This window comes from Clupea harengus, unplaced genomic scaffold (assembly GCF_900700415.2).
Source record: "Clupea harengus unplaced genomic scaffold, Ch_v2.0.2, whole genome shotgun sequence".
NCBI lineage: Eukaryota > Metazoa > Chordata > Actinopteri > Clupeiformes > Clupeidae > Clupea > Clupea harengus.
In genome coordinates, this window is record NW_024880425.1 from 1 (window position 1) to 24,678 (window position 24,678).

The window sequence follows — 24,678 nt, forward strand, 5'->3', positions numbered from 1 at the left end:
ACAAATCATGATTAGAGCAGATGATGCTCACATTTTCCAGTCAATCTGTTTATGGATTAACCATGCAAATTAGTTTATCCCAATTGAAACATTAGAAAACTTTCTACAAGAACAAAAACCATGCCTTAACCTCTCTATTGTCTAGAAACAATTCTCACCCATTTTTATATTCTCTCACCAGCTTTCTATAACATAATGATAGATAGATTCCTTTATTGATCCCCAAAGGGAAATAACATATTGAGTAAAGCAATGCACTGGTCAAAATATTCTACTACGGCTTTTTGGACTGTGCTATATATATCACCTCAACAGCATGCTGTTTGGAATTAAATTGTTAAATCAGTGCAACAAAAAAACTACATGAATAAACCTACCATGCAATGGGCTTGTGTTAAGGTCTTGCAGCCTTGCCTATTGTGTGAGGTTTCTGCATCTGACCTTGACAGAGGTAAAACTGTGAGTATACTACTACATATAATACACAACTAGATACTACACAAGCATTTAATAAAAGGTTAAATCTATGATCGGTATTTATCCAATAAAAACCATGATGTAGTGGGATAAATCTACAACCAACCGATCATGAGCATATGAAAGAAACGTGTACATTTGAATATTAAACACACATTTTGTTTGCATTGTACATTTTAGGCTCCTGGACCCATAAAGTGCATTTATCAATACTATTATGGTGCTATCAATGGTGCTTAATGAAGGAACAAAAACGCAACCATTGAAAGTGCTTTCCAGTACGCAAAAACCTGATCAGATCCAACATAAATAAAATACGTACTGTTTGGGATACCATGACAACACTCCATCCTGAAGAACCACCCAATAACTACGCCACCCAAAGAAACGAGAACTCTGCACAAACCAGCGGGACAAAGAGGAGAGTTGCTTTCACTTTTGGAATATCACAGGAGAGTTTGTGAGAAATTGATATGGCAGGAGAGCGGTTTTGTGCTACTACAGCAGATCTATGAAAAATGTCATGTCCCGTGCAAAACCTTCTGGGACAAAAACACTGAGATATGTGGTAACAAAAATCTGCTTCACCATGACTCCATTAAAATGTGAATAATAATAATAATAAGAATACTACTAATAATAATTTCAACAAATTTGTATCTTTCGCTCTTCTTTAAAAGCCTACAGTAATGCAGCCACTGGGTGAGAGTCTTACCTTTAAAAGCATCCCTTCAAACATTTGAATATGTCGCGTCATGCCCTGAAAGATGTCAAGTGCAAAGAGAGGTTAATTAATAATTTGCCACCTAACGGTACTGTTGATGAAACACAGTCTGCAAAATGAACGCCTACACGTCGAGAGTAAACATGAATCTCATTAAAAGGGAACAGGTCTCAATGCAGCTTTAGCAGAAGTATGACAGAGAAGAGGCTACACAAGAGGCAATAATTACAAACCACATCCATTTCCTTTAATAAGGTCAGACAACTTGGTTAATGGGGGCATGATCAAAATTAAGCATTTCCACTACAGCACGGAAATACTGACTTTTTTCTTGTTGCCCTCCAAGATCTGTCTCATCTCTTGATCACTGACGAGGTCAAACACAGTTTGATCTGTCAGAAACAAACAAAGAAAAAAACAAACAACATAAACTCTGCAATAAACTGACTGCACTGACTTCTCACTGTGCACTGAAATTTGTCAAACTATTTGTGGATAAAGTGACAACTGGATCAACATTGACAATACATGCTATGGTAATGTGACTCCTTTTAACATAATGTCACACCTACACAGATTATGTTCTAAATTGTCACAACAAGTTGTCAAAGTTGTCAAAACTTGGCCATTTGTCCCATCTTTCATCATGTCCATGATATCAAACGTAAACGATCCCCTCCTGTTCTACTGATCCAAATCTAGCAAAAAGATGTATGCAAATTTTAGATTATTATTCATGGGCCTTTTTTTTTTTTTTTTTTACCATTTTGGTTCTTGAGGTTGGGGTTGGCTCCACTCTGCAGAAGCCTCAGGGCACACTGCTTTTGCCCACGATAAGCTGAACAGTGCAGAGGCGTGTTACCAAGCAAGTCTGTGCAATTAATGTCAGGTGGCTTCTTCCTGTTCAACTGAAACGAGAGGTAAGGGGTTGATAAATAGCATGTTATTGTAAAGAAATGTCATGGGAAAAATGTTTTCATGTGGGTGTTATGGTTTGACAGTATATTCAAGGAGTGTGGGATTCATGATGACATGTGCAAAACATGTCTCTCATAGCAGACGCCATCCATTGTGATAGACAGTTTCATGGCCGGAGGACAGACTGGAACAACTAGTCTGACGCACCTATTATATGAGAATAACTGTGCTTATATGCCCTTTACAGAGAGCAGGGTGTGGCAACAAGGGGTTAATTCACACATAAACCTTAACCTGGAATGAATGTTCTACAGCATGACTGTTGCCATGGTGAGAGCTTTAAGAGCAATACATACCGGGGCTATGAAAAGCATGCTCTAAAGCCTCAAGCATTTCAGAAAGAGAGAATGCAGTGTGGCAACCAAGGACTCCCGCCAGTGAGATTAGCCCCGAGATAAACTGTGAAACAGTTTATATACACATACACATATTGCTCAATGCTAAGCATGACTTAAAGGCAGTTGTAAGAAACCTCACAAGTTACTTTATAAAAACACTTATCTGTGTGACCCTTCATGATATTTTCAACAGTGTAGTTTGATTTCCTGACGTCTCTAAATAATGGTAGCCCATAGTGGTGAGGAAACAAGTTTTGACAAATAAAAACTTTTGTGATTATCTCTAATATCTCATGAGGGAGTGTCTGCAAGACAGAGCAGACAGTCTGATAGGTGTAGGAGGTGCACAGCATGTGACCTCACCAGTTGGATTAGCCTAGACAAGGCCCCCTCTCTCGCTGCATCCAAGAGCAGCTCTTCCAGTTTTCTCTCCTCTGTCCTCTCCGCAGCTGGCACAAAAACAAACATATCAGGGAGAGTTCATCTGGGGATTGCTATCACTTAAAAAAAACAAACAAGAATAGCAAAGCTTATCTGTCTTATAGGTACTCACAAATGACAAAACAGACAGCAATTTACATAACGGCTCCTACGATAAAATACAATGGTCTGATCAAACTACGTGTTAAATTGGAGCTAACATCAGAAGTACATACTGTCACTGGCTAGGCAGTGGAGATTTGACACGAGCTAATTGCCGCTCTCTCTCAGTCATGATGACATGTATAGCTAACACAGTGAAGGCGTCTGATTGTATACAGCAAATCTCCATGAATACACCTCAGAGCTTCAGTAACAAATAGACCAACCCATAAAGACCAACGGTTAGACATGAAATGATTTAAGTCATGCAAATCAACAGCATACCATCATCCCCATGACAGTGTCCTTAAACAAATGTGAGTTGGAAAATAGTTTGATCGATTTTCTTATGAACAGAAACATGAGCAAATGAGTAAGTAAAAACAATACTTTTAAAATTCAGTTCACCTCGCAGTATATTTACTGTGTGCTGGATGATGACTAATGATGATGTGCAAGCTGACATGTTTGAGCTCTACCTACCTCTTTTTACGCTGCTTCAGAGAGTGCATCTCCTCAAATAGACATGCTTACCGCATGAAGTGATCTAGACTCAAGACTCAATACCCAAACATATCCCTGCTTTACCTTCCAACATGCTTTTGATCTCCTCATTCTGGGTGACGTCTTTGGGAATCTGAGCAGTCCCATTGATGATAGTAGGACCAGCGTTGTACTTTAACAATAACATCACCACCTCCTATAAAGACAAACCAAAATCCATCAGTGAAAGACCCCATGAGATAAGGATAAGATTTGAAAGGCAAATCGGAATGCATGGTGCTACCACACTACCTTCCTCCCAGTAAAGGCTGCTTTGTGAAGAGGGGAGTCTCCAACATTGTTGGGCAAATCTACTTCGGCTCCCGCCTAAATAAATAAAAAACACTCCAATTATTATAACCACATCACCAATGGCCACTAAATACATGTGGCCTCAACTCAACTGTTCTTCAAATTACTGTACACACCCTCAACAGTTCCTCCACCACATCTTTGTGTCCAAAGTAGCAGGCCAGATGAAGAGGTGTCCAGCCCAGGTTGGCCTTGCTCTTCCCTACAAGCATGATAAGCACATGGTGGTACAGGTGTACATACTGACACAAAGAACGAACGATCGGCTTCAAAATAAAAGATGTGACATTTACTGAGACATACTTATTGAGACAAACTGGACTTGAGTCATACAATTGATGTCATATTATTTAATTACAGTTATTTCATTTATCTCCTCTAAAGGAGCATGACATGCTCTTCTCTATTTAGTCTTGACAACATTGTACCAAAACAGAAACCTCAAACTGTTTGAGTATTAGATTATGTCTTTCACATGAAAGGATGAAAGAACATTTAAGGTTTTTTTCACTTAACACTAGAAGAATTGGCAATATTTTTGGCTGATCAAAAATAAAGCCAGACCTTTGCAATTGATGTCAATCTTGGCCTCCTCCTTGATCTTGGACATGAGGAGTCGCTGAATGCCTTGCAGGTTCCCGTTCCTGGCATCTTTGAGGAACTGCTCCTCGGGGTCCGCCTCCTCCATCGCTCTGAAGAGGAGAACACAAATGAGCACACACACATCGTTGAACAATAACTGCCATGACAAGCAATTACAATAATAAAAGTCATAAGACACAGAACAGAAGTCGTGGCTACTCCAAACCACCTTGGTCACATGAGTTTCGTTTTTTTGCTGTTTTGGTATGACATGCTGGTCTGATCTGTGAGATTACTGTCAGAACATATCTTGTCCTCTGTAGAATCTAGTCCCAATTCCCTTCTGTCTGTATTGCCACAACAATAATAAAACCATCACTTCAAATAGCAAACATGAGGAACAGGCTGTCCTCCTAGTTACTGTACTCCTAGTAAAAATCTGTGAATTCCTGGATAAAAACAAACCTCACAGATAGCAAAAATACAAACTGGACAGCTCTCATTTACTGTATCCCACAACAATGCAGTCCCCACTTTTCCAGCTATTTGACCAGGAGGACATCAGCATACATGAGGGGAAATGTCATTTAGATATCTGTTAAAATCGGGCTTGGATGTGTTGCTAATCTAGCTGAAATGAGGAACCTCATGCCAGAGACCAGCAAACACAGAGCTGGCTTTGTGAGGTCTCATGAAGTTTGACTGGAATGTTGGTGGCGATCTTCCAAGGAACATCCTGGTATGGAGTAGATTACGTAGGCAAATATTATGTGGGTGTAGATGCACTTGTTCAGTCAATTTAAATTAAGTGTAAAATCTTTACATTTAAAAATGCTGGCCTATTTAACTTGTTTTGGCATCCCAGCAGATATGTCTGCTATACAGCATATGCTGAACAATATTTTGAACTGCTGTTTATTTATCATCTTCTGTTCCGTCTCAAATACAATGTGAAACCAGAATAGATATTCCCAATGCACTAATGCTTTTATTAACAGGTTTGCCCTGTTCTGCTTCGCAGCTTAAATCACAACAAGATTCAACAGTTTCCAAAGGGGGGGGGGGGGAGTTCATAAATTCAGTAAGCAGATGGTCCTTGATCATTTTAAAGGATTTCTGGAGACATGTGGGCATATAATTAAAACACTTTGATCTGTGTTGATGCACACTATTTTGTGTCAAGCCTCCGTGGAAAGACTGGTATAGTTCTCTCCCTCAAGGAAACATTAATTTTGGGTTTTAATCAGCGGTTCCTATGAGGCGAACTAGCAGTGAGTAGTTCCTGCACTTAATCTTTATTTGGCCATGATGACTTCACAAAAAGGGGTTAGATAGTAAATGAAACAACAGCAAATCCAAACCACAAAGCATTGTGGTCTGCATGCAAGTCCTCTAAGGGGGGGAAATCCTTACAGCATCTTGTGACCACTTTCAGCAGCCGAGTGCTTTCAGGAAGTTGTGAAAATATTCATTATAAACACCTCTCACATGATTCCTTATTCTCATATGAAGAAATACTGAGAGTTTTAGTTTTGATAAAGCAGACAGACAGACAACTCTATTGTCAACAAACACCCAATTTTACTTTAACTTTCAAGTTGTCAATACACCACCAGTTCCATTTGTTTATATTTAGACCATGTTGTTCTACAATGCTTTTAGATCTTCCTTGCATAAAGCAGGCATATACGAGCCTTTGACTAAATGTAAGGTCTTAGCCTAGTGACATTTAGACGTTGAATATTCCATTAAATGGGTTCAAGTTAAAGTAGCCTACATAACATATATGCAACTTTATACGACACGCCCATCATACACTGTGTAATATCGTGTTAGAAGTAGGCCTAATCAATGAAGAGACGGCTGCTGCAATTTTTGTTTTGAAAACAGATTGCACATGATGTTTCAAAAACGGAGAGGCCAGTTACTTCTTCAGGCTTAAGACAATTCCCAACAAACCCATTTGACCAATCACGTAGATAACAGGTTAATAGTGCACCGATACGCTTCAAAAGCCGGGTGACCCATGATTATAAAACCCAAAATAGAGTAAAGTCACAATGTGTCTTACATTACACAGTAGCGTTGATGAGACAAGCATTGTCCGCACATCCCTTACTATCCTCAACACCCAACGATGAGAAAGTGGCTCCAATCGAAACTTCCATGAGTCACTGCACAAGGGAGGGTGAGTGACTAACAACTCACTTTCTATGTGGGATAGGCTACGTCTAGTGACAGCACCCAGATTGGCATTTACGTTGCATTCACGGGTGGACTTACCATTCACAACAGCATGTTACTGACGTTTGACAGATACGAAGCGCTCAGTTCATGCCAGTCGAAGGACCAGCTGGCTTAGCTGTCTGGAGAGTGGAGGGGGAACTTGCTCCCTCCCTCTTGGGTCAGCATGTGATGTCCTAAGCCACGCACTCTGTTCCTGTTTATTAAAAAAATAGAGTGGACGGCCACTCTAAATCAGGTATCGCAATCACCAAAGCCACATTCCAAAGGTAGCTCTGAGTAACGGTCTATCAAGACGTGATCTCTGGAAACGACGATTTAATCAATCAGCCAAAATGTCTGAATAAACACTCGATAGAGAACTGGCCAGTCGCTTTATCTTCGTGCACGCGCATATTTCAATTGCAAGCCTGGGCTGGACCGCAAGTTCACAAGAACTGGGATCAAATCAGACACGGAGTGAACTCGTTATTATGCAAACAAACAAATAAATAAATAAATGTAATACAAGTTAGACGACTGAAAGTTCACGCAAAGCTCACACAAAACGTAACATGTTTGAGAATGATGCAAAACTATGATGTGTCAAGTCATAAAAATGAAAAATCAGCTGGCTTTAAACCACATTACAAATTGGAAGACAACAATTTGAAAAATTATAGCTGTTAACGCGCGAGCAAAACAGTGCCCCGGAAGTAAAATGTGCACGCGCACCCGAAAGTAAAAAGATTGTAGTAGATTGGAAAAATGTTATTGGTTAGAATTAGAAAACGTCATGGTTATCTTGCTGTTTATTGGTTTAGGGGCGGGGCATAAGTAACACACATGATAGCCACTGTCAACAACACATGCAGTATGACTAACTTCTGTTGATAACTGTCAGTTGACATTTTGTATTTATTAGCTGTTGATGGCTGGAAGTACTTTCTGTCCTTTGAGTTTAGACATTTGCTGTAGTAGCGGAAACGGACACTGGTAATCGATTGATTAAGACTGCTGAAGGAGGCTGCTGTCGCCACAGTTTGCATGAAAGCAACGTGGACTCTTCGAGCTTTCTTTACACCATGAATGGGTAGTGAGATAGCATAGCCATGGCTTATCAGGATATGGGCGATCTGCAGTCTCAGGTATGCTACTAGTGCAGCTACAGAAAAGTACTTAAGATAGACGGAATGGTATGAAAAAAGCTAACGTTATGTGACGTCTAAACTTTCAGAGAGATCTCGTCATTCATAAGCCTGAAATAGCTAGCCAATGTAGTTAACTAACGTCATTTCTCATTTTATTAGTTTAGAAATTGTTTGTAGCCTGCTGTGCAATATGCATCAACATGTCAATACGAAACATTACAGCTTGCGAACACCTAGGCTATTAAGTGGCAGCGACATAACGTAGCCTCCTGTATAAGAGAGTTTAAGCAAGGAATTACTGCTTTAAGTCAAATAACGTATATACATAACTGATTCACTGCAGCCAGAACCAAAACCTGGACATTAAAGTTGTTCATTAATGTTCACTACTCTTTGTGTTCTGTTCAGGTTGATGAGATTGAAGCTCTGTCATCCATATATGGTGACGAATGGTGTGTGATTGATGAAGCTTCAAGAATATTTTGCATCAAAATATCTGACAGTTCAGACCATCCAAAATGGACGGCTTGTTTACAGGTAATGCTTGTCTTCAGGTGATCAGTATATCTATGGTAAAAGTAACATTATTGGTTCAGGTTGTACTGTATTTGTCTTTTAGACGATTCTACCTCCAGATTACCCAAGCAGAGCACCACCTTTATATCAAATAAAGTAAGTTTGAATTAAATAAATTCCCTGTCTTAATGAAAATGATATGGGATAGTATTTGTGTCATTTCATTTTTTTTCACCCAGAAAAATGAAACAGCCCAGTCAGGTGTATTTCGTAGAGCATAAAAAAAGTTTTAGGTAGCCTACTCATTTGCCGGTTAGGCAAACCATGGTATGTCTGTAGTCTATAGGCTGTATTCAGGGAATGTGCTTTGAATGTTCTGTAAAGTGAAGGGTGGGCTGAATTTGATGGATAAAGTGGAGATGTCTGTTCTATTTGCGGAAACTGTGTCCAGTTTGTACTGATGGGGCACTCATTACCGGTCAGCATCCACTCAGCACTCAAAATACAAACAACAACAAAAATGTGCCCACACTGGGCAATGGGCAAAGCATCTTTCCCAGATAGCAAGCATATATCGGTCCACCGGTGGATTTTGGTCGGCACCCCACAGGTGGTTTGCCACTTCTGGTCCGCTCTCAGACCACCATCATCTTTAGTTTAAAGGGCTTTATATGCTACTCCGACTCCGTTTACGGGCCGTTAAGAGGCCCTTTCCCACTGGTGGGGAATTTTTTTCTTGTTGTTAAAGCTCCGCAAGTTTTTGTCCTAGAGACATAAAAAGAACACCCACAGCAACCTTTAAGCCTTTACTTTTCAAATATATATTTGAAAAAAATTGAAACTAAAATATAAATAATCACTTTGTAAGGAGAATATAAATAATCCCTTGCACATTTCAGTCTCTGAGTGAGGTTTCAGCTCCTACGACCCGACCATTAGCAAATGACAACTATTCATATGATAAGGGTATGGTAATTCAGTGATCACTATTGGGTCATGATGTGTCAAGAAAACCTGTAGGGGGTAGAAGGCCACAAAGACATTCCAGGGCCATTACGTAATGGCCATTGTCTTTGACTGAGGTGTCCCAGGTTGTTTACACCTAACTCATCAATATGCATTGAATAGGGACACTAGTTTAGGAGAGGAACAGGTCACTCTGAAATTATAAGTAGTGAAACAACACACACTTCCTGAATGCTAAACTCGTATGGCTAACACCTATGTTTACAAGGTTCAGAGTTCAAAAGTCTTGGTCCGAGAACTTTACAATGTTTTTTTGTACACATTCTGAGCACCTCTGAATGAAGATTTTTGTATGGGTGTGTTTACACTTGATTTAAATAAAATTTTATTTTACTACATTCCTTTTACTCTCATGTTATTATTGCTGAGGTCTTCTAGAATATAATCCCATATGCCACTTGTGCATCAATACTTTTAGTTAGGGGCATGTGAGACTTCCTAAAAAAGTCAAACAGGCCTGGGCCTATTAAGGGTTAACAGGGCATGGATATTAAGAAAATAACATGAAAGTTTAGCAATTTCTGGAATTTTTAAATCACGCATAATCTATTTAAAATATCAGCTGCTCAACAGAAGTTCATGGCACTAGATGACTCTCAAGGTGAAAATGATTTGGCATGGCAAATTAATGAAGAAGTATAAATGAATAAGAACAAATTGTAAAGCAAATGGCAAAACGGTGGGCCGTTTGTAAGTCACCAGTGACTTACGCCCAGAAACCGATGAGCAAAAGGCCAGTGGACTCATTGTCATGTAACCATTGTCAGCTGTACCCCCAGTGGGCCGATAGTGGTCCACTAGCCTTTTGCTATCTGCGTTGGCACCCTATCACCTTGTTCAGGAAGTTGACAAGCAGACTTGATAACAGTCTTGCCTTATAGGGAAACTATAGCAGTAGCAACTCTACATGGCAACTGTGGATCTTTAGATAGGCTTGCCATCGTACATAGCTATTGCAGTTATTGAAATCGGAAACTGTACGATCACTTTTTTTTTGTACTGCGTTATAGTAATTCAGACTGGTAAGCATGTCACTCCTTGCAGAGAGTGACCTCAATACCACTGTCACCACAGAGGGCTAGGTTGATGCTCAGATGTCTTCAAACTATCGGTGTCCCGACCTGTCTTTTATTAACACACGTATCCCTTACCATTGGATACTACTGTGGTTTACCAGATTGGCATGTTCACTGGATGAACTTGAAAAGCAGTTGGAGGAATAGGAGCTGAAAGAAACCATTGTTAACATACATCATCTGCTAATGAACCTGTTGCCTCATACGTTTATAAATCTTCACTTAATCAGTGAATTTAACCGCACAGGTGTTGCTTTTCACCAGATGATCCATATTCACAGCTTTTGTTGTTAGCTTCTTTGCTTTTGTCGTCCAAGTTCATTATGGTACTGCACCATTGCCATTGTGTACCCTATATTCTGTATTGCCTCATTTGTATACAGCAATGGGTTCAAAACTTAAGGTTGTCAGGGCGACTTGAACAGAACGCCAAATACAACTGCAACAAATGTAATTTAATGCGAATAAACTCATTTCCATCAACCTTAGTTCCTTTATGCCCTTTGGAAATCGGGAGTTAATCCACCCGCTTCCATTAAATAAATTACTTATTCAGTTTAAAAGATTTTATGTGAATATCAAGTGTTTCCACTCGGGATATCCTATTTGAATGGTGAACATTCAAATAGGATAGTAACCCAGTTACTGATATCTGTGTAAGACAAGTTCAGTTGGGCCTATCTTTAAAGGGCTGTAGAAATAAAATCAAAATTAACTGAGTGGTTTTTGTGTTTTGCATATTTTTCAGTGCTGGGTGGCTGAGAGGTCCAGAAAGAATGGAACTGTCAAACAGTCTAGAGGAGATTTATTTGTGAGTATACCCAGTGTAATACTGTTATCTAAACACAAAGTTAGCCAGAAGGGTTAAGCGGTTAACAATTCCAAAAGACTTTTGGCAGGATTATACAGTATATTCTAGTCTATGTATCCGCCGTCTATATATCTATTTGACAATGAGGTTTATTATCTTTGTGCACATTGAAGTGGGTTTCTCACGTTTGGAAAAAGACTACTAAATACCAAGTAGCGGCTGGTTTTACAATGGCATGTGTAGCTATAACAAATGTACGCCTGCAGACACCTACATAATGTAAATTAATTTGTGTTAAATCAGGGAGAATGCTGGGGAGAGTATCCTCTATCTTTGGGTGGAGAAAATTCGTGAATTTCTTGTGGAGAAGTCTCAAAGCTCAGATTTGGGTAAGAGGCCAATATTTGCAAAATGGCATTACCTGCACCCCCCCACACACACAGTTTTTGAGGTTCTATTCCCAAGGCACAGATGACTGAGTGAAGTGCACCTTATATTTGCCAGTGGTTTCCTGTTCTGAACACTATGTTTTATATATACTTTGTTTCTCTGTGTTGAAGAGATTCCCTACAAAGTCAGAATTGTGTGTCATGAGTCATACACTAGGTGGCATTACTGAAACAAAACAGCTGCTTTGTGAAGATGTGAAGCTGGGAGATACACAAACCAGCGCTTGCAGTAAATGAAATATGCAATTAGTCCTATTCATGATGATGCCTTTAATTAACCACTAAACAGGAGCGCACAATAGAGAACTACCTTTATTTTCATTGTGTGACACAAGTAGGCATTTTGACTAAATGTATACAGCTTACAGCTCATTCAAATAATATTGTCTTGCTAGCTCTAGGGCACTTTAGCTTGTTTTGTCAAGGGTACATAGCAGGGTCTCAGAACAGTTTCTTGTGTCATGGGCTGCAATTAAAATATATCCATTGGCAACCTGTTACAACTGTGATATTGCGGTGCCACAAAATATTAAACGTGTCTGAGAAGCATGCATACCAATTTGCCATTGGGATTTGTCCAGAATCTCTCAGAAGGTCCTGTTACCCCTGCACACATCATTTGTTCTCCGACACTACTGATCTGCTGCACTGTTTTTGCTTTTGAAAGTCATGGTAGTCTGGCGGCGTCCTCGGTTTTGAACAAAAGTCTTTTGATCTGGCCGGTTTTATAAAATGCAATTATGTGTAAAGCATCCTGTGGTGCCTCGGACAATTTTTCTTTCATTTGTTTGTTCGTCTGCTGGAGCAAGACACTAGGGATAGATAAAATCGGTACCCAAGAAAACCTCCATTACTGACGAGTAATCTTGTTTTGAGTTCTTAATGGAGACAAAAAGATTACATTGTATTGATGACGGGCTCAAAATTGACTCAGGGAGCTTGCGCCTCTGTGTGTTTATCTCAGGTCTGTGTGGACAAGGACCTCTTTGATGAGAGAGGCTCCTCTAATATACCTGGTCTTCAGGACAAATGCTTTATTCTTTTTTCTTCTCATCTTCTCAGACAAATACTCCTGGGTCTTTTCTCCGTTTCCAAATTAGTGTCTGATGTAGATAACACAGAGCCTAGAAACGACTTTCAAATAGAGAGATGTTATCATGCTACCTTGCCATCTTATAATTCTGTGACATTATTATGTATGGGTATTTATGTAAGTCTGTACTTCACGTAAGTAATGCCCTGATTTATCACAAATAATTACAGGTTTGCTACAATGCCTCTTAGTAGTATTTTTCCCTAAACCTTGAAGTAATTAAAAAAATTCCGACATTGTTTTGCCAAAATGAATGTGATGAACAGCTAGGTATTAATGTGAGACACATCGCTAACTCGAGACTAATCTCATTGTGGTAAGCCTGATATTGTACAGGCTAAATACAGAATACGAAAGTAAATGCTCTTTCCCTATCATGTAACAATTTTCATCATTTGTCCTTTTTGTTAAAGTATCATTATGCAACTTTATCTTCAAATAACAGCTTCAAAATCATTCTGGTGGTACACTGACTTGTAATACGGAGAATGACGTTTGTGCCACTGCAACAGTACGCCTGGTATTGCGTATATATATGTAACTTTGGGGTACAGGGCGAGAGACCTTTCGCGAGAACTACGTAATGCTTTATGGCACCACCTCACTCAACAACAACTAGACCCATGCGCTACCTGTAAGAGGAAGCTAGTGCAGGATTCTCTGTATGGGCATCATGGCAGAGGCGATGAAGAAACCGAGGATGACGTTGTTGGAGGATAGGACGAGAAAAAGAGGGGGTAACCAAGCAAGAGATCAAACAAGTTACCGACCAAGTCAGATGCCGAGCTGGCCTTCTTTCTGTTTGACTAGTCAGTAATAACTTATTAGCTGTCTTGCTAAGTCTTTTGATGCGCTTGCTTGATGTTTGACTGGTGTTATGAAAGTTAATTTTCATAATAAACATCCCTGCCATTGTTATTTATGAAAGAATTCGACGTAGGCTGCAACCTTATTGGTTTCATCCCTGTCTCACAGAGATTTGTAGTTTTTCCAGATGCCCATCGACCTGTCGTGTCTCATGCTCAGATCCAGATAAATTCATCTCAGGTCAAAAAGGTTGATCAGTCTTCATCAATCTCATGGCAAAAAGCCTTGGAAATTGGAACTCGGCTAGCTTGTAACAAATGACACTGTCCAATTTATATTAAGCATGTCAACAGCATTTTATTAGATTACACAAATTCACATTCAAACCCTTACAAAACAATGTATATGGGCTGAAAACGTGAGCAGTATTTCAGCAAAATTGTGTGGTTATGTTAGCATTTATCTCAGATTTCACAATAAATAAAACTATACAGTCATATTTGTGTAAAATCTTGTGATATTACTCAGTCTACATGCTTCTTTGGCTTCTGCCGTTGTCTTTGCCGGTTCCATATCCTTTAGCTTGTCAACAAACACACGTGTACACTGTCCATTAGGCGGACTCGAAGCACAATTTGTATTTACGACAGTGGTGTAAAAGTGAGCTACACTCCGCAACTTTAGGGGGAGCTCAGTAGCAAAAAAATACTAATTCTCGCAGAATGGGGCTTTAAATTTACAAAAATATCCACGTACCCATCTACAATGTCCTCTTGTAGCTGTTGCTAAACAATGTAGGCCATCATATGTATTTGCCACTTGAAGTAATGATGCTGTGTTGAAGTTTCTTAAGTTATGTTTGTGGCCTCATGACTGACTGCGTTATATTGTCTTTTAACAAAGGTTGTCTCTACCCGATTTCCATGTTTTATGTTTCCCTTGTTTCACAGTATTTGTCAACATAATGTGCCATCTGTTTGACTGCACATTCATAGCAGCACTCTTTATCAGAAATCTTGGTAAATGGGGGCCTGAATTTAGTGTTGGTTTTGATACAGCATAAAAGGTGCTCCAGTGTTACAGGTTATAAGGTGTCATGTTAAGTACACAGAACAATGTGATTGTTTATCGACAAGCAGTGCAGTTGTGGAAAGGCGCGTGTGTGCAGAATTAAGTGGGTTTACCACTCTCTGTGTTTTTATTCATGGAGTGTTGTTTGGGATGAGTGTTGTATGATAGTTGAGGGAAATGGAAAAGGAAAATAATGTGACTGAAAATGCAGTAGCGGACTAGTCCTGTAGAATTGTCCAAATTCGGTGTGTATGTGGACTGCACAGCAATGCAGACAATGAGGTAATGCAAGAAAGTGAGAATATCAATTCCTCTGCTGTAGCATTGACAGACACCAACCACAGTGCTTAGGGTGAGGGGGGACATTGAGTGCAAAGAGCCTCTACTGTACAAGTTACAGATTAACAGATGGTATCAGCAAAAAGTTAGGTTGGTGGAAAATGTGACGGCACGGCAGGTTTTCTGGAGAAGTTGTCAACGTTTAGATGTTGATTTGATTGATTGTGATGGTATTGTCCAGTATGACAAACAAACGTGGGGCTACACTTGTTGTGAATGTGATTGTAAAGTGCATTGTTGCATATTGAGTAACAAAGAATTACAATACACTGATATTTCATAGTTAAATAAATACATATAATATAAAGGGTTAAAGATAGAATTAAAGGTAGGGCAAAAGATATCTGTGACATACTGGTAACTACTGTTAGATAGTACTTTATTGTGTAGTAACAAAGTAGGACTATGTAATACAAAGTGTTACAAAATATGGTGTTAAGGTCAACTCCCCATTAAACAACTGTATCTTACTGGTTAGTTGATAGCATTGAGACTGAAATTCTGAAAGGGATCTATTTTACGATTTTAGAATGTGATGAGAAACAGCTTTCACTGGCAAAGTCGTTAGCTGCATAAGTATGCAGTGTTTGCATGTATGTGTATGACACATTTTCAAAGAATTTTCTCAGCTGCTGATTTTTGATTGCTCCCAAAATACTGTGCAGATTTAGGCTGTCACTCCGAATGAAACTTTAATGAAAGGAATAGTTATTCATCATCTACCAACTGTGCGGTGAGCTGTCAGGTTGCTTGAACACAGCGGGCGGTGCATTTGACAAGGGTCGAGGTGGTTATTCAATTAAGAGGGTGAAAAGAAAGGGAGTACAAAGATATTAGCCTGCATGATTACTGTAATAAAATCAACTGAATGGCAGGGAAATTGTGAAAAACATGACAACAGAAAGAGAGGACTGAAAGTACAAAGAAAATGAAAAAACTTGATAATGTCTGGAGTTTCTTTAGAAGTGTCATTTTGTACACACAAAGGGTGCCTGCAGACAGAGAAAGACTTACCTGGAAATGCATTTTGAATTGTTTTGTTTATATTGTTTCATGCATTTTGAATGGCTGCAGGAAGATACCAGTTCATATGTTATGTATGTTGGATTGTAATAATAACAGTGGATAAAAGCTATATTTGTTTCCACTGTTTATCTACCTATACACTCCTATACTGTGAGAAAATGACAATATTTTGAGCAGCTCTCCAGCCTTATTTCACAACACAAACTCTGCCCACTGTTCCATACAGATGGCTCTATGCTGGCTGATGTGCTTTCAGCAGTTGAGCCGGCTGCTGGTGCATCTGTGCTGGTCGCCATCATATCCCACAGCAGCAGGGATCTGTTGTGGCCCCACTCCAGCACGCTCCCTAGCCTTGTGGTCTGCAGCCACACCCTCCCACTTAAAATCCAGTTCCAAATGTATGCGCTGGTGTGATGCCAATTTTCTATGAAGTGGCTCCAACATGGTGCCGTAATAACTCAGGCAGGATTACAGCACCACTGCTCTGGCCTTCTACAGTGTGATGTGTGTGTGTGTGTGTGTGTGTGTGTGTGTGTGTGTGTGTGTGTGTGTGTGTGTGTGTGTGTGTGTGTGTGTATGTGTGTATGCTTTGGGGTTTATGTCAAGCCACATTACTTTTTAGTATTGTGATGCAGTATGTTCAGAAGTGTTATTGTATCGTCAACATGTATTCCCCCTAGCCAAGCTTTGATAAGCCAGGCTCTACCGGAGATAATCCTTTCTCAAGTTTCGCTGTGAGCGTCAGCCTTATAATCAATCAGAGGAGCCACGAGTCATGAATGGGATCACCAGGATGTCTGCACAGTTCTTCAACACGCAAATGGAACAGGGGAGGGGATGAGAGATTCAAGTGTATAAATCCATGGCTAGCCCTAGCTTGATCAGCAGATTTTGCTTTTGACAGAGTTAAGGGTACTGCACACATTTTGTCTAGGGAACCGAAGAGTTTTTCTGTGGTACCACTATTGCCACAAACGGCAAGCGGTGCAACGGTCGCATGCAACGACAGAATTCTGTGTGTTGGTCAACAGCAGCAAAACCTGGCTGAAAAAAACTGCCCCAGCCAAATGTTTTTAGGTTGCTAGCTTGTATGCCATGCTGCTATGCCCAACAACCCAATTTGGTTTCCAAATGTTTCATAGCAGTCCTCCTTTTGACAATGAGTTAATCGTTAATATTTTATCAGTTACATTTTTTTTATTTAGTTTGATCGGAGTTCTTGTTTAAAACGGATCTGGCAGGAACAAATACAGTTTTATGGTTGGCTATGGATCGTTCCATTCTTTGGATTGTTTCATGTCTATTGGCCAGCTAACCCCTCTATCATATAGGCGAAACAGTAAGTCCTGACCATATTGTATAAGTACAAAGTAGGCTATAACAGGCAAGTTAAAGGCTACTATACTGTGAGAGCACTGCCATACTTAATTTTCCCAGAAGTTAGTTGTTTTGTTTTTTTGCCTTCAACTCCACACAACTCAGACTCCACTGTATTGTGCAATGGCCAGCTGAGATTCAGTTCTAGGAACCAAGCGTGTCGCCGAAGTTGCAATGCACCCTCTGGTGGGAAAACTATGCAATGATGGCAATTTAGTTGAAGGATCCTTTACGTAATAAAAAAAATATATCGTCCATTAGAAACGCTGATAACGATACATCGACAATGAACTTATATCGGCACGTTGATTTATCGGTCGGGCTCTAGTGTGGAGAGCCCTCCAATGCTATGCGCACATAGTGATGAGCGGCATTTTGCACTTTACCTACAACCAATCACTTTTGAAAGGCTCTAAAATAATCTGCCTATCCCATTCAGTCCTTGTCTCTATATCTCAGCACAGTTTTTAAATGCATATAGGAGGATTTTACGGGTGTAATCTGTAAGGGAACAAGGTATGTACCGGGGTGACAGTGGTTAAGGAGGTAGAGGAGTCGTTCTTGAGCAAACACCGAACCCCTAACCGCTCCCGATGCGCAGGTTGGCAACTTAGATAGTAGCCTCTGCCATCGAGTGTATGAATGGGTTGATGTCTGTGGCATTCATGTGTAAAGTGCTTTGAGAGCTCTCTGAGTAGAAAAGCGCTGTATAAATGCAGTCCATTCCCATTACTTTGTTGCACATGCAGTGTCTTGTCAGGATTGTTTGTTCCAAATACAGTTCATATTTATATTAATATTGTTTCAGCATCTCTCATTAAGTGTCTGGCCATGAAACACAGCCTGTAGACCATTTTATACCAAGTTACTTTTCTGTTTTTTTTTTACTTTGTAAAAGTTTAAGGACGTACACACACTTAACTTAAAAAAAAAACATGCAACCTTTTGAGGGAACCACTGAGCTGTGCAATCATAAAAAAAAAAAAATGAGCTGAAAAATGAAGGATGTTTTTTTATTCTATTTGTTATGCTTGCCGTAGCAGCACACCTGACTTGTATTTTCACTGCCTGGTATTTTTATGCAATGTGGCATGTGCTTCAGACACATTCATCATCTGTGCTGTGTTCAGGTTAATTGATTGCTTTCCAGAGTGCTTGATTACCATCTGTCTGTTTGAGAGTGGAGAGAAACAAGTTTTTAGGACAAACCATCTTGAATGCACTCTGCAGTTTCCAGCTATTGTAATTATGTGATGGTGCAAACGATAGACCTGCTGTTTTTTTTTAGTGCTGTTTTTAATCGCTTATTGTCTATTTTTACCTGGGAGAGTTTCTTTGCGCCTCGCTAAGTTCCAGAAGAAAAGGAGAATAGAGAATCAGGAGCAAGCTGATGGATTCATACATGCATCATAGAAAAATGAATTATAATAATAATAACTATAATAATATAAAAATTGTTAGGCCTTACAAATACATTAGAATGACAGATGAATTCTAAAGAGATGAGTCTTTAAATGTTTTATGATACTCTTTGAACGTACCATGGCTGTCACTTGATCGGATGGCACTATGTAGGTCATTCCATTCCACTAAAGTTTTGATTGCCATCTCTTCCTGTGGAGAGAAGGCAAAGACAACAGATGTTCTTCAGAGGTACGATGATTGGAGACTATCAACTAATTTTGAACATTGAATGACAATTTAATGGCAGAGTCTGTGTTGTTTGCCTATTGTGTGCCAGAATGTCAATGAGTCATTGATGTCAAAGAATCGCTGCCCTGCGCCTTTTTAGATGAGGGTGGAAGGAGGAAGGTAAAAGGAGAGTCAAACCTTTTCCTTCGTAGGGCACGGTGTTAGGATCCATGAAATTGCATATGATAATGGTATGTAGTGGCCGATTGCTGCTGTGGTGCAATCACGTTTGCATTTTCTAGTGGAAATGCATCTATAGTTTTTGGCTAGTTATAACGAGCTTTGGAGTTATAACTTTTTGGCATGGATACAGTGCTCTTTGTGCATTAACATGTATGTTTAGAAAACCAGTCATCTTTGGGTAGTAGTAGTAGTAGTAGGAGTAGTAGTAGTACAAGTAGTACACTCTGTCTTTGTTAAAAATACATTAATATATCTCTTTTTATTATGCAGTTATTAACACAAAGGTTTGTATTCTGTAGAGTGGTATGCGTCATAGATGTGCCAGTACTTCCTGTGTGTATCCAAATATTCCTGAAGAGTCCGTTAAATGCCTATAGGCTAGCATGCTACAATTGAATTGCATCTCTGACAACACAGAAATGAATGCAAGTCAATGTTAATAAGGTACACTTGGGTGGTAGTGGTACCTTAGTATTTAGTTGTTACCCTTAAACTAAAGCCCACTGTTAATATTTTAGTGGTATGATTTTAGTGAACAGTCAAATGTATACAGTATACCCCCATTACTCCCTAGGTTTAAGAACTTGTGGCAACTGAAACCTCGGATGTCACTTTGGCCCTACATGTTTTTTGTTCTTGTTATTTACCCTTAATTACCTCCACAGAGTGGGAAGATCTGCATGTCCTGTTATTAAGAGGAGGGAAAATATCGTCCCCTCTGGGACATAATTATGGTAATGATATTCTAGAGCCTGGTCGAGGGGCACACTCCTGTCAGAAAGATCAAACGCAGTTTTACCCAGGCTAAGTCATTAATATTTCAACAGGAGGTTTCAGGAAGCAAAAAGAGTTCAGCATGTTGAGCTCAAGTCACTAAAGGTCACGAGGGGGAGTAGGAGTGTCCGGGCAGTGACAAGTTTGAATTTACATGTAATTCCTTGTCTTGTTTGTCTCACTCTGATACATGGGTGGGCCTATTAAGAAACCATACAGAGATACATCAAACTACGTCAAATATAGGTACAATTTATATCTGAAATCCTGTCCCCCTTTCAAATGCTTTACCTCTGATCTCACTAGCTCTTATTTTCTGCTACATTAGCTTTAAAGGAATGTGCCGTTCTGGAAAGCATTGTGTCTTTGATGGATAGTGAAAATTGTTTATGAACACAATTGACAATCAAGATGGGAATCCACCCTTTTGTAATCTCTAATCACGAGCACTTTATACAAAATGCTCTCTAACCATGAAATTGATTTGACATGAGTGTAGCTTCAATCATCGCTGCTGACAGAGTAGTCTTGAGCAGAGAGTCCTCTCACGCAGCCCTCTTAGCCTGAGACTGTTAGCAGGGTGGTTATTGTAAGGTTAAGTGCGTACGATCTTTAGACAGTGGACCAGGCAAAATTCTATCACACTCTAGACTCTCACTGACTTAGCAGAAGCACTGCAGCCAGCAGCGATAGTTAACCTTTCCTCATCAGTATGCATTATAGCGTCACTTCACATTATCTAATGGTCTGCCAGCATGCATTTACTTTTTGGAAAGGGGTTCATTGCAATGTTCGATGGAATGAATTAAATCTCACTTATGCTGGTTGGTCACTCCGCTAAATGACATCCCTTGGCCATTCTACTCTGTTGCCCCAAGCCCAAAGAAAATGACAGAGGCTTGGTCCTAAGTGTGTCTGGCCCCATTAAGCAAACCTTGAAACTGTAAAATGCTCAGGGTATAACTCCCCTACAGTGTCATTTTCTTCCCTTTTTCTAGTGCCTCGGGGTTGTTTCCATTTCACAGTGTGCCTATTCTGGCAGATCCCATATGTATACTTTTTTAAATGACTGTGGAAAGGCCTTCGATGCTGTTTTTTTTTGTGAATAGGTATGGCAGTTGTGAAATCTATGCTGCCCTCTCAGGTGTACATATGATGAGCTTGACGTGTTTGTGTTTGTGTGTGGATTTTCTGTTGCAGTGGAGGAGTCTGAGCTGAGAAAAACCATGGTGACAGAGGAGGAGGATGTTGCGGATGAAGGAGACCTTCTAGATTACAGTGTGCTGAAGAACACTGAACAAGCTCATCTTTTTGTAGACCAACTTGGGGGTATGTTACTGTAATTTCAGTTCAGACCTGTCTGTCTAGGTGTATTTATATAAGGAACCCTAAATTGAAAATCTGTCAAATCTAATCTGAGTTTTCAATTTTGTTGGTTCTCTAAACAATTGTAAGCAAATACAGAATATATCCACCCAATCTTTTGTGATCATGATGGTGGTATACAGCTGTCATTCTTCTTTCCACCTATAAACTGACAGTTTGCACAGATGCAGACCAACATTGGCATGGTTACCATTTCAAGCTCAATGAAATGGTGTTGTAATGGGACACAAAATGCATGGTCGTGTACCCTCCACCAGCTGGTGCCACCATCTGAGTTAAAGGAGACCATGTGGTTTAATGTTTTACAGTAGAGTCCCTCACTATCTGCAGTTACATTCTCCCATGTTTTGGGTCTGTACTGTTTTGGTGAAAATTATATTTAGTCTATAATAAAATAGAATAGAAAAGCTCTCCTGTGTTTTGATTAGTATTAAACTTGAATTCAGTTTCCCCCAAAAATTGAGTCTTAGTGTTGTCTTTGGGCTGAGCTCTGGCAGCGAGTCTCTGTAGTCTGTGCATAATCTTCCAGGTAAGCCCATGCCAAATGCACTCTGCACTGAGCGTTGGGTGTGATGCCAAAGTAGACACAGGTGTTTTCCAAACCTCCCAGAGGTGGTCAAGGCTGGACAGGTGACTGGAGCTCCAATCCCTGGAGTTATGGGACAGTGGTCACCTCCTGTTGCGGCTACGCTAGAGAGAGAAACACTCACAGTGAAGGTGCCTGGAACGTCCAAGACATATGGCACTGTAATCCTCCCAGGGTGGTGCACCCAGGAAAGCAATGATAGACAGACACAGCTGCTGGTCACTTCCTTACCTGACAGGTGCATAATATCCACAACAACACTCTGCACCACTTTTTAGCAGCAGACATCCAAAGAAGACGAGGCGGGTGAGACACGTTCAGTGGGCTGCATCCTCCCCATCCACTTTGCAGGGTCAGGAGCAGACAACTATTGTGTTCCATTTTTATATTGACAAAGTGTAACCAGAGAGTTCTGTTTTAGTCCGTGTGCATTGCCCATATGCCAGGGGACAGGAAAAATAGGGTTGCCTTTTTCAGTCTGGGCACAGAAATGTTTTCCATTTTCACAGTTACGGTGGTTAAAATGGTTCTTGTGCTCAAAAGTTAAAGTGAGGACTGACTGCTAAACATTTGGCATGTGGGTGGATGCGGTTTGGGGGATATTCTGATGTTAAGTGAAGATGACACATAATGCTGCCTAGGGTTAGCATATTATACAGTAGCAAGTTTCTGCATAATCAGATGCATGGGGTTTGCACAGATTTATTGAAATTGGAATGTGTTGTCTCTGTGTGTGTGTGTGACTGTGTGTGTGTGTCTTTGTATGTCTCTGTGTGTCTGTGTGTGTGTGTGTGTGTGTGTGTGTGTGTGTGTGTGTGTGTGTGTGTGTGTGTGTGTGTGTGTGTGTGCGTGTGTGTGTCTGTGTGTGTGTGTGTGTGTGTGTGTGTGTGTGTGTGTGTGTGTGTGTCCAGATGAAGAGTTGCCTGAAATTAAACACGGTGAACCCATCACAGAAAGACGGAGCACCTTTCAGTCTCACCTAGCTTTGGTGGTCAGCCCAAAACAGGTATGTGAGACTCCTCAGTCATCCGCTATTACATCACATCTGGCAGTCGCCTCGACAGGGTAACAACAGGAAGCATTATCGTCCAAGCATCATCCACAGGCAACACAAAATCAGTTCTTGAGTCATGATGGAAACTAAGCGAATCACACGCAGTTTGACAAAAAGGCCTAACGAGTTGCTCCTTGAAATGTCATTTGGTAATCAGCTGCCAAAATCCTTGTGAGAAGCGGCCAGCTGTTCCAGTGTGTTGGTGGGTATATCATCTAGAGCTCCGTTAAGCATCCTGAATGCGACCACTCATTCTCCCTCTCTGTGGCCTCTCACTTGTGGCCATCTCCTTTTTGTCTATGTCACTCCCACGGACACACTTAACCACAGCCTGACAACTGTTTCAGCATCTCAAGGCGGACAAACTTTGCTCATCTAAATGTATAGCATAGAATGAGTCACTCAATCCCTCAATTACTCACATGCCCCCATCGTCATGTCATCGTCTAGGATTCTGTTTCAGCTCTTTATATACAGTACACTGGTTTGAACTGTAATTATAGTGCCAATTTTACATTTAGTTAAAACAGCAATAAGTAGTTCTGTTCCAAAACTAGCAAGCTAACTACCTAAAAGGCATGCAAAAACCTTGCAAACACCACCAACAGCCCAGCTGACACTGATAGAAGCTTGACAACACACTAACTCGTGTCTTTTGGTAGTATAGCTGGCAATGTCATGCTGTGAAAGCTTTTCTTCCATTTTTGCAGGGTGTTCCAGCCCGGAACGCAGAATGACATAGCTCATATCCTGGATGGCTAGTGAGAAAGACACAGGTGTTTATCTGTCCTTCACATGAATATATGCTACCAAAACAAATTTGAGGATAGTACCACAACTAGTTGCCTATAAAACCATATCTCAAAAAGTGTCAAATTGTTGCATAGTGTTACTTTATAATTAGTTTAACAGTTGGTGTGCTGTATTATTCTTTGAAACAGGACTTTGATCTGTTAATGGCTAGTGTTAAGGACACCCAGTATAGGTCAATAGAGTGTAAAGAAATAATAAAAATAGTTTACGTTGATTACCAAACCAAAGTGTGTATTATATTGCAAGCTTACGGAACATAATCAAAATAATTACATTTTTGACATTGACATCTAAATACCATCTTTACATCCTCGACATCTCACTGAAAACCAGTCAACACCATCCACACAGATACACGTCAATAACAACAATAATAACTACATTCGCAAGCAATAATAGCTACATTCGTGACGCATGAACATGCGTATGAGTAATAGAACTTTCTTTCCTGTTTGCTGACACTTTTGTGGAGTCTGCGCTTGCAGAAGTGCCACCTGTCAGGACATGGATAGCACAGCCACGTCGCAATGCTAGCTACATTACTCCCACACAGTCTTCCTACATCTCTGACAAATATTCCTCACATGGTCATAAAATCGCCAAAATATGCTTGCTTGCAAACGCAGATGCGGGGGTGAGTCATTTATGCCTAGTCTTTTTTACATTCCCGGGCCATGTCCCTGTAGGAC

The 24,678-nt window shown here is 40.2% G+C and overlaps 2 protein-coding genes across 4 annotated transcripts; one reads left to right on the plus strand and one right to left on the minus strand.

Annotated features, from left to right (window-relative positions):
* Nucleotides 1-23: 23 nt before the first annotated feature.
* Nucleotides 24-7,477, minus strand: LOC122132105 (oxysterol-binding protein-related protein 1-like). Of its 2 annotated transcripts, none has more exons than XM_042706888.1 (11): nucleotides 6,608-6,805; nucleotides 4,519-4,646; nucleotides 4,071-4,156; nucleotides 3,895-3,969; nucleotides 3,688-3,799; nucleotides 2,881-2,966; nucleotides 1,965-2,109; nucleotides 1,526-1,593; nucleotides 1,193-1,237; nucleotides 800-873; nucleotides 24-441 (listed from the first exon to the last, which is right to left on the minus strand). In XM_042706888.1, the coding sequence occupies exons 1-11, from the start codon at nucleotides 6,646-6,648 to the stop codon at nucleotides 360-362; spliced, it is 942 nt and encodes a 313-aa protein (XP_042562822.1). In that variant the 5' UTR covers nucleotides 6,649-6,805; the 3' UTR covers nucleotides 24-359. The 2 variants fall into 2 exon arrangements, with proteins under 2 accessions (XP_042562822.1, XP_042562823.1); XM_042706889.1 differs by lacking the exon at nucleotides 6,608-6,805 and adding an exon at nucleotides 6,820-7,477 and having other exon boundaries at nucleotides 25-441.
* A 108-nt stretch (nucleotides 7,478-7,585) lies between these two features.
* Nucleotides 7,586-23,899, plus strand: LOC122132106 (protein IMPACT-B-like). Of its 2 annotated transcripts, XM_042706890.1 has the most exons (7): nucleotides 7,595-7,907; nucleotides 8,319-8,447; nucleotides 8,530-8,582; nucleotides 11,277-11,339; nucleotides 11,643-11,728; nucleotides 21,351-21,479; nucleotides 23,034-23,899. In XM_042706890.1, the coding sequence occupies exons 1-7, from the start codon at nucleotides 7,872-7,874 to the stop codon at nucleotides 23,189-23,191; spliced, it is 654 nt and encodes a 217-aa protein (XP_042562824.1). In that variant the 5' UTR covers nucleotides 7,595-7,871; the 3' UTR covers nucleotides 23,192-23,899. The 2 variants fall into 2 exon arrangements, with proteins under 2 accessions (XP_042562825.1, XP_042562824.1); XM_042706891.1 differs by lacking the exons at nucleotides 11,643-11,728; nucleotides 23,034-23,899 and having other exon boundaries at nucleotides 7,586-7,907; nucleotides 21,351-21,435.
* The last annotated feature ends 779 nt before the right edge of the window (nucleotides 23,900-24,678 follow it).

Excerpts from the sequence above, each read along its gene's own strand:
- LOC122132106 (XM_042706890.1), top strand. The coding sequence starts at position 7,872 with ATGGCTTATCAGGATATGGGCGATCTGCAGTCTCAG. Across the intron at positions 7,908-8,318 it reads TGGGCGATCTGCAGTCTCAG|GTTGATGAGATTGAAGCTCT; the intron begins GTATGCTACTAG and ends TGTTCTGTTCAG. Across the intron at positions 8,448-8,529 it reads AATGGACGGCTTGTTTACAG|ACGATTCTACCTCCAGATTA; the intron begins GTAATGCTTGTC and ends TTTGTCTTTTAG.
- LOC122132105 (XM_042706888.1), bottom strand. The coding sequence starts at position 6,648 with ATGTGCGGACAATGCTTGTCTCATCAACGCTACTGTGTAAT. Across the intron at positions 4,157-4,518 it reads GATTGACATCAATTGCAAAG|GGAAGAGCAAGGCCAACCTG; the intron begins GTCTGGCTTTAT and ends TCATGCTTGTAG. Across the intron at positions 3,970-4,070 it reads TGGTGGAGGAACTGTTGAGG|GCGGGAGCCGAAGTAGATTT; the intron begins GTGTGTACAGTA and ends TTATTTATTTAG.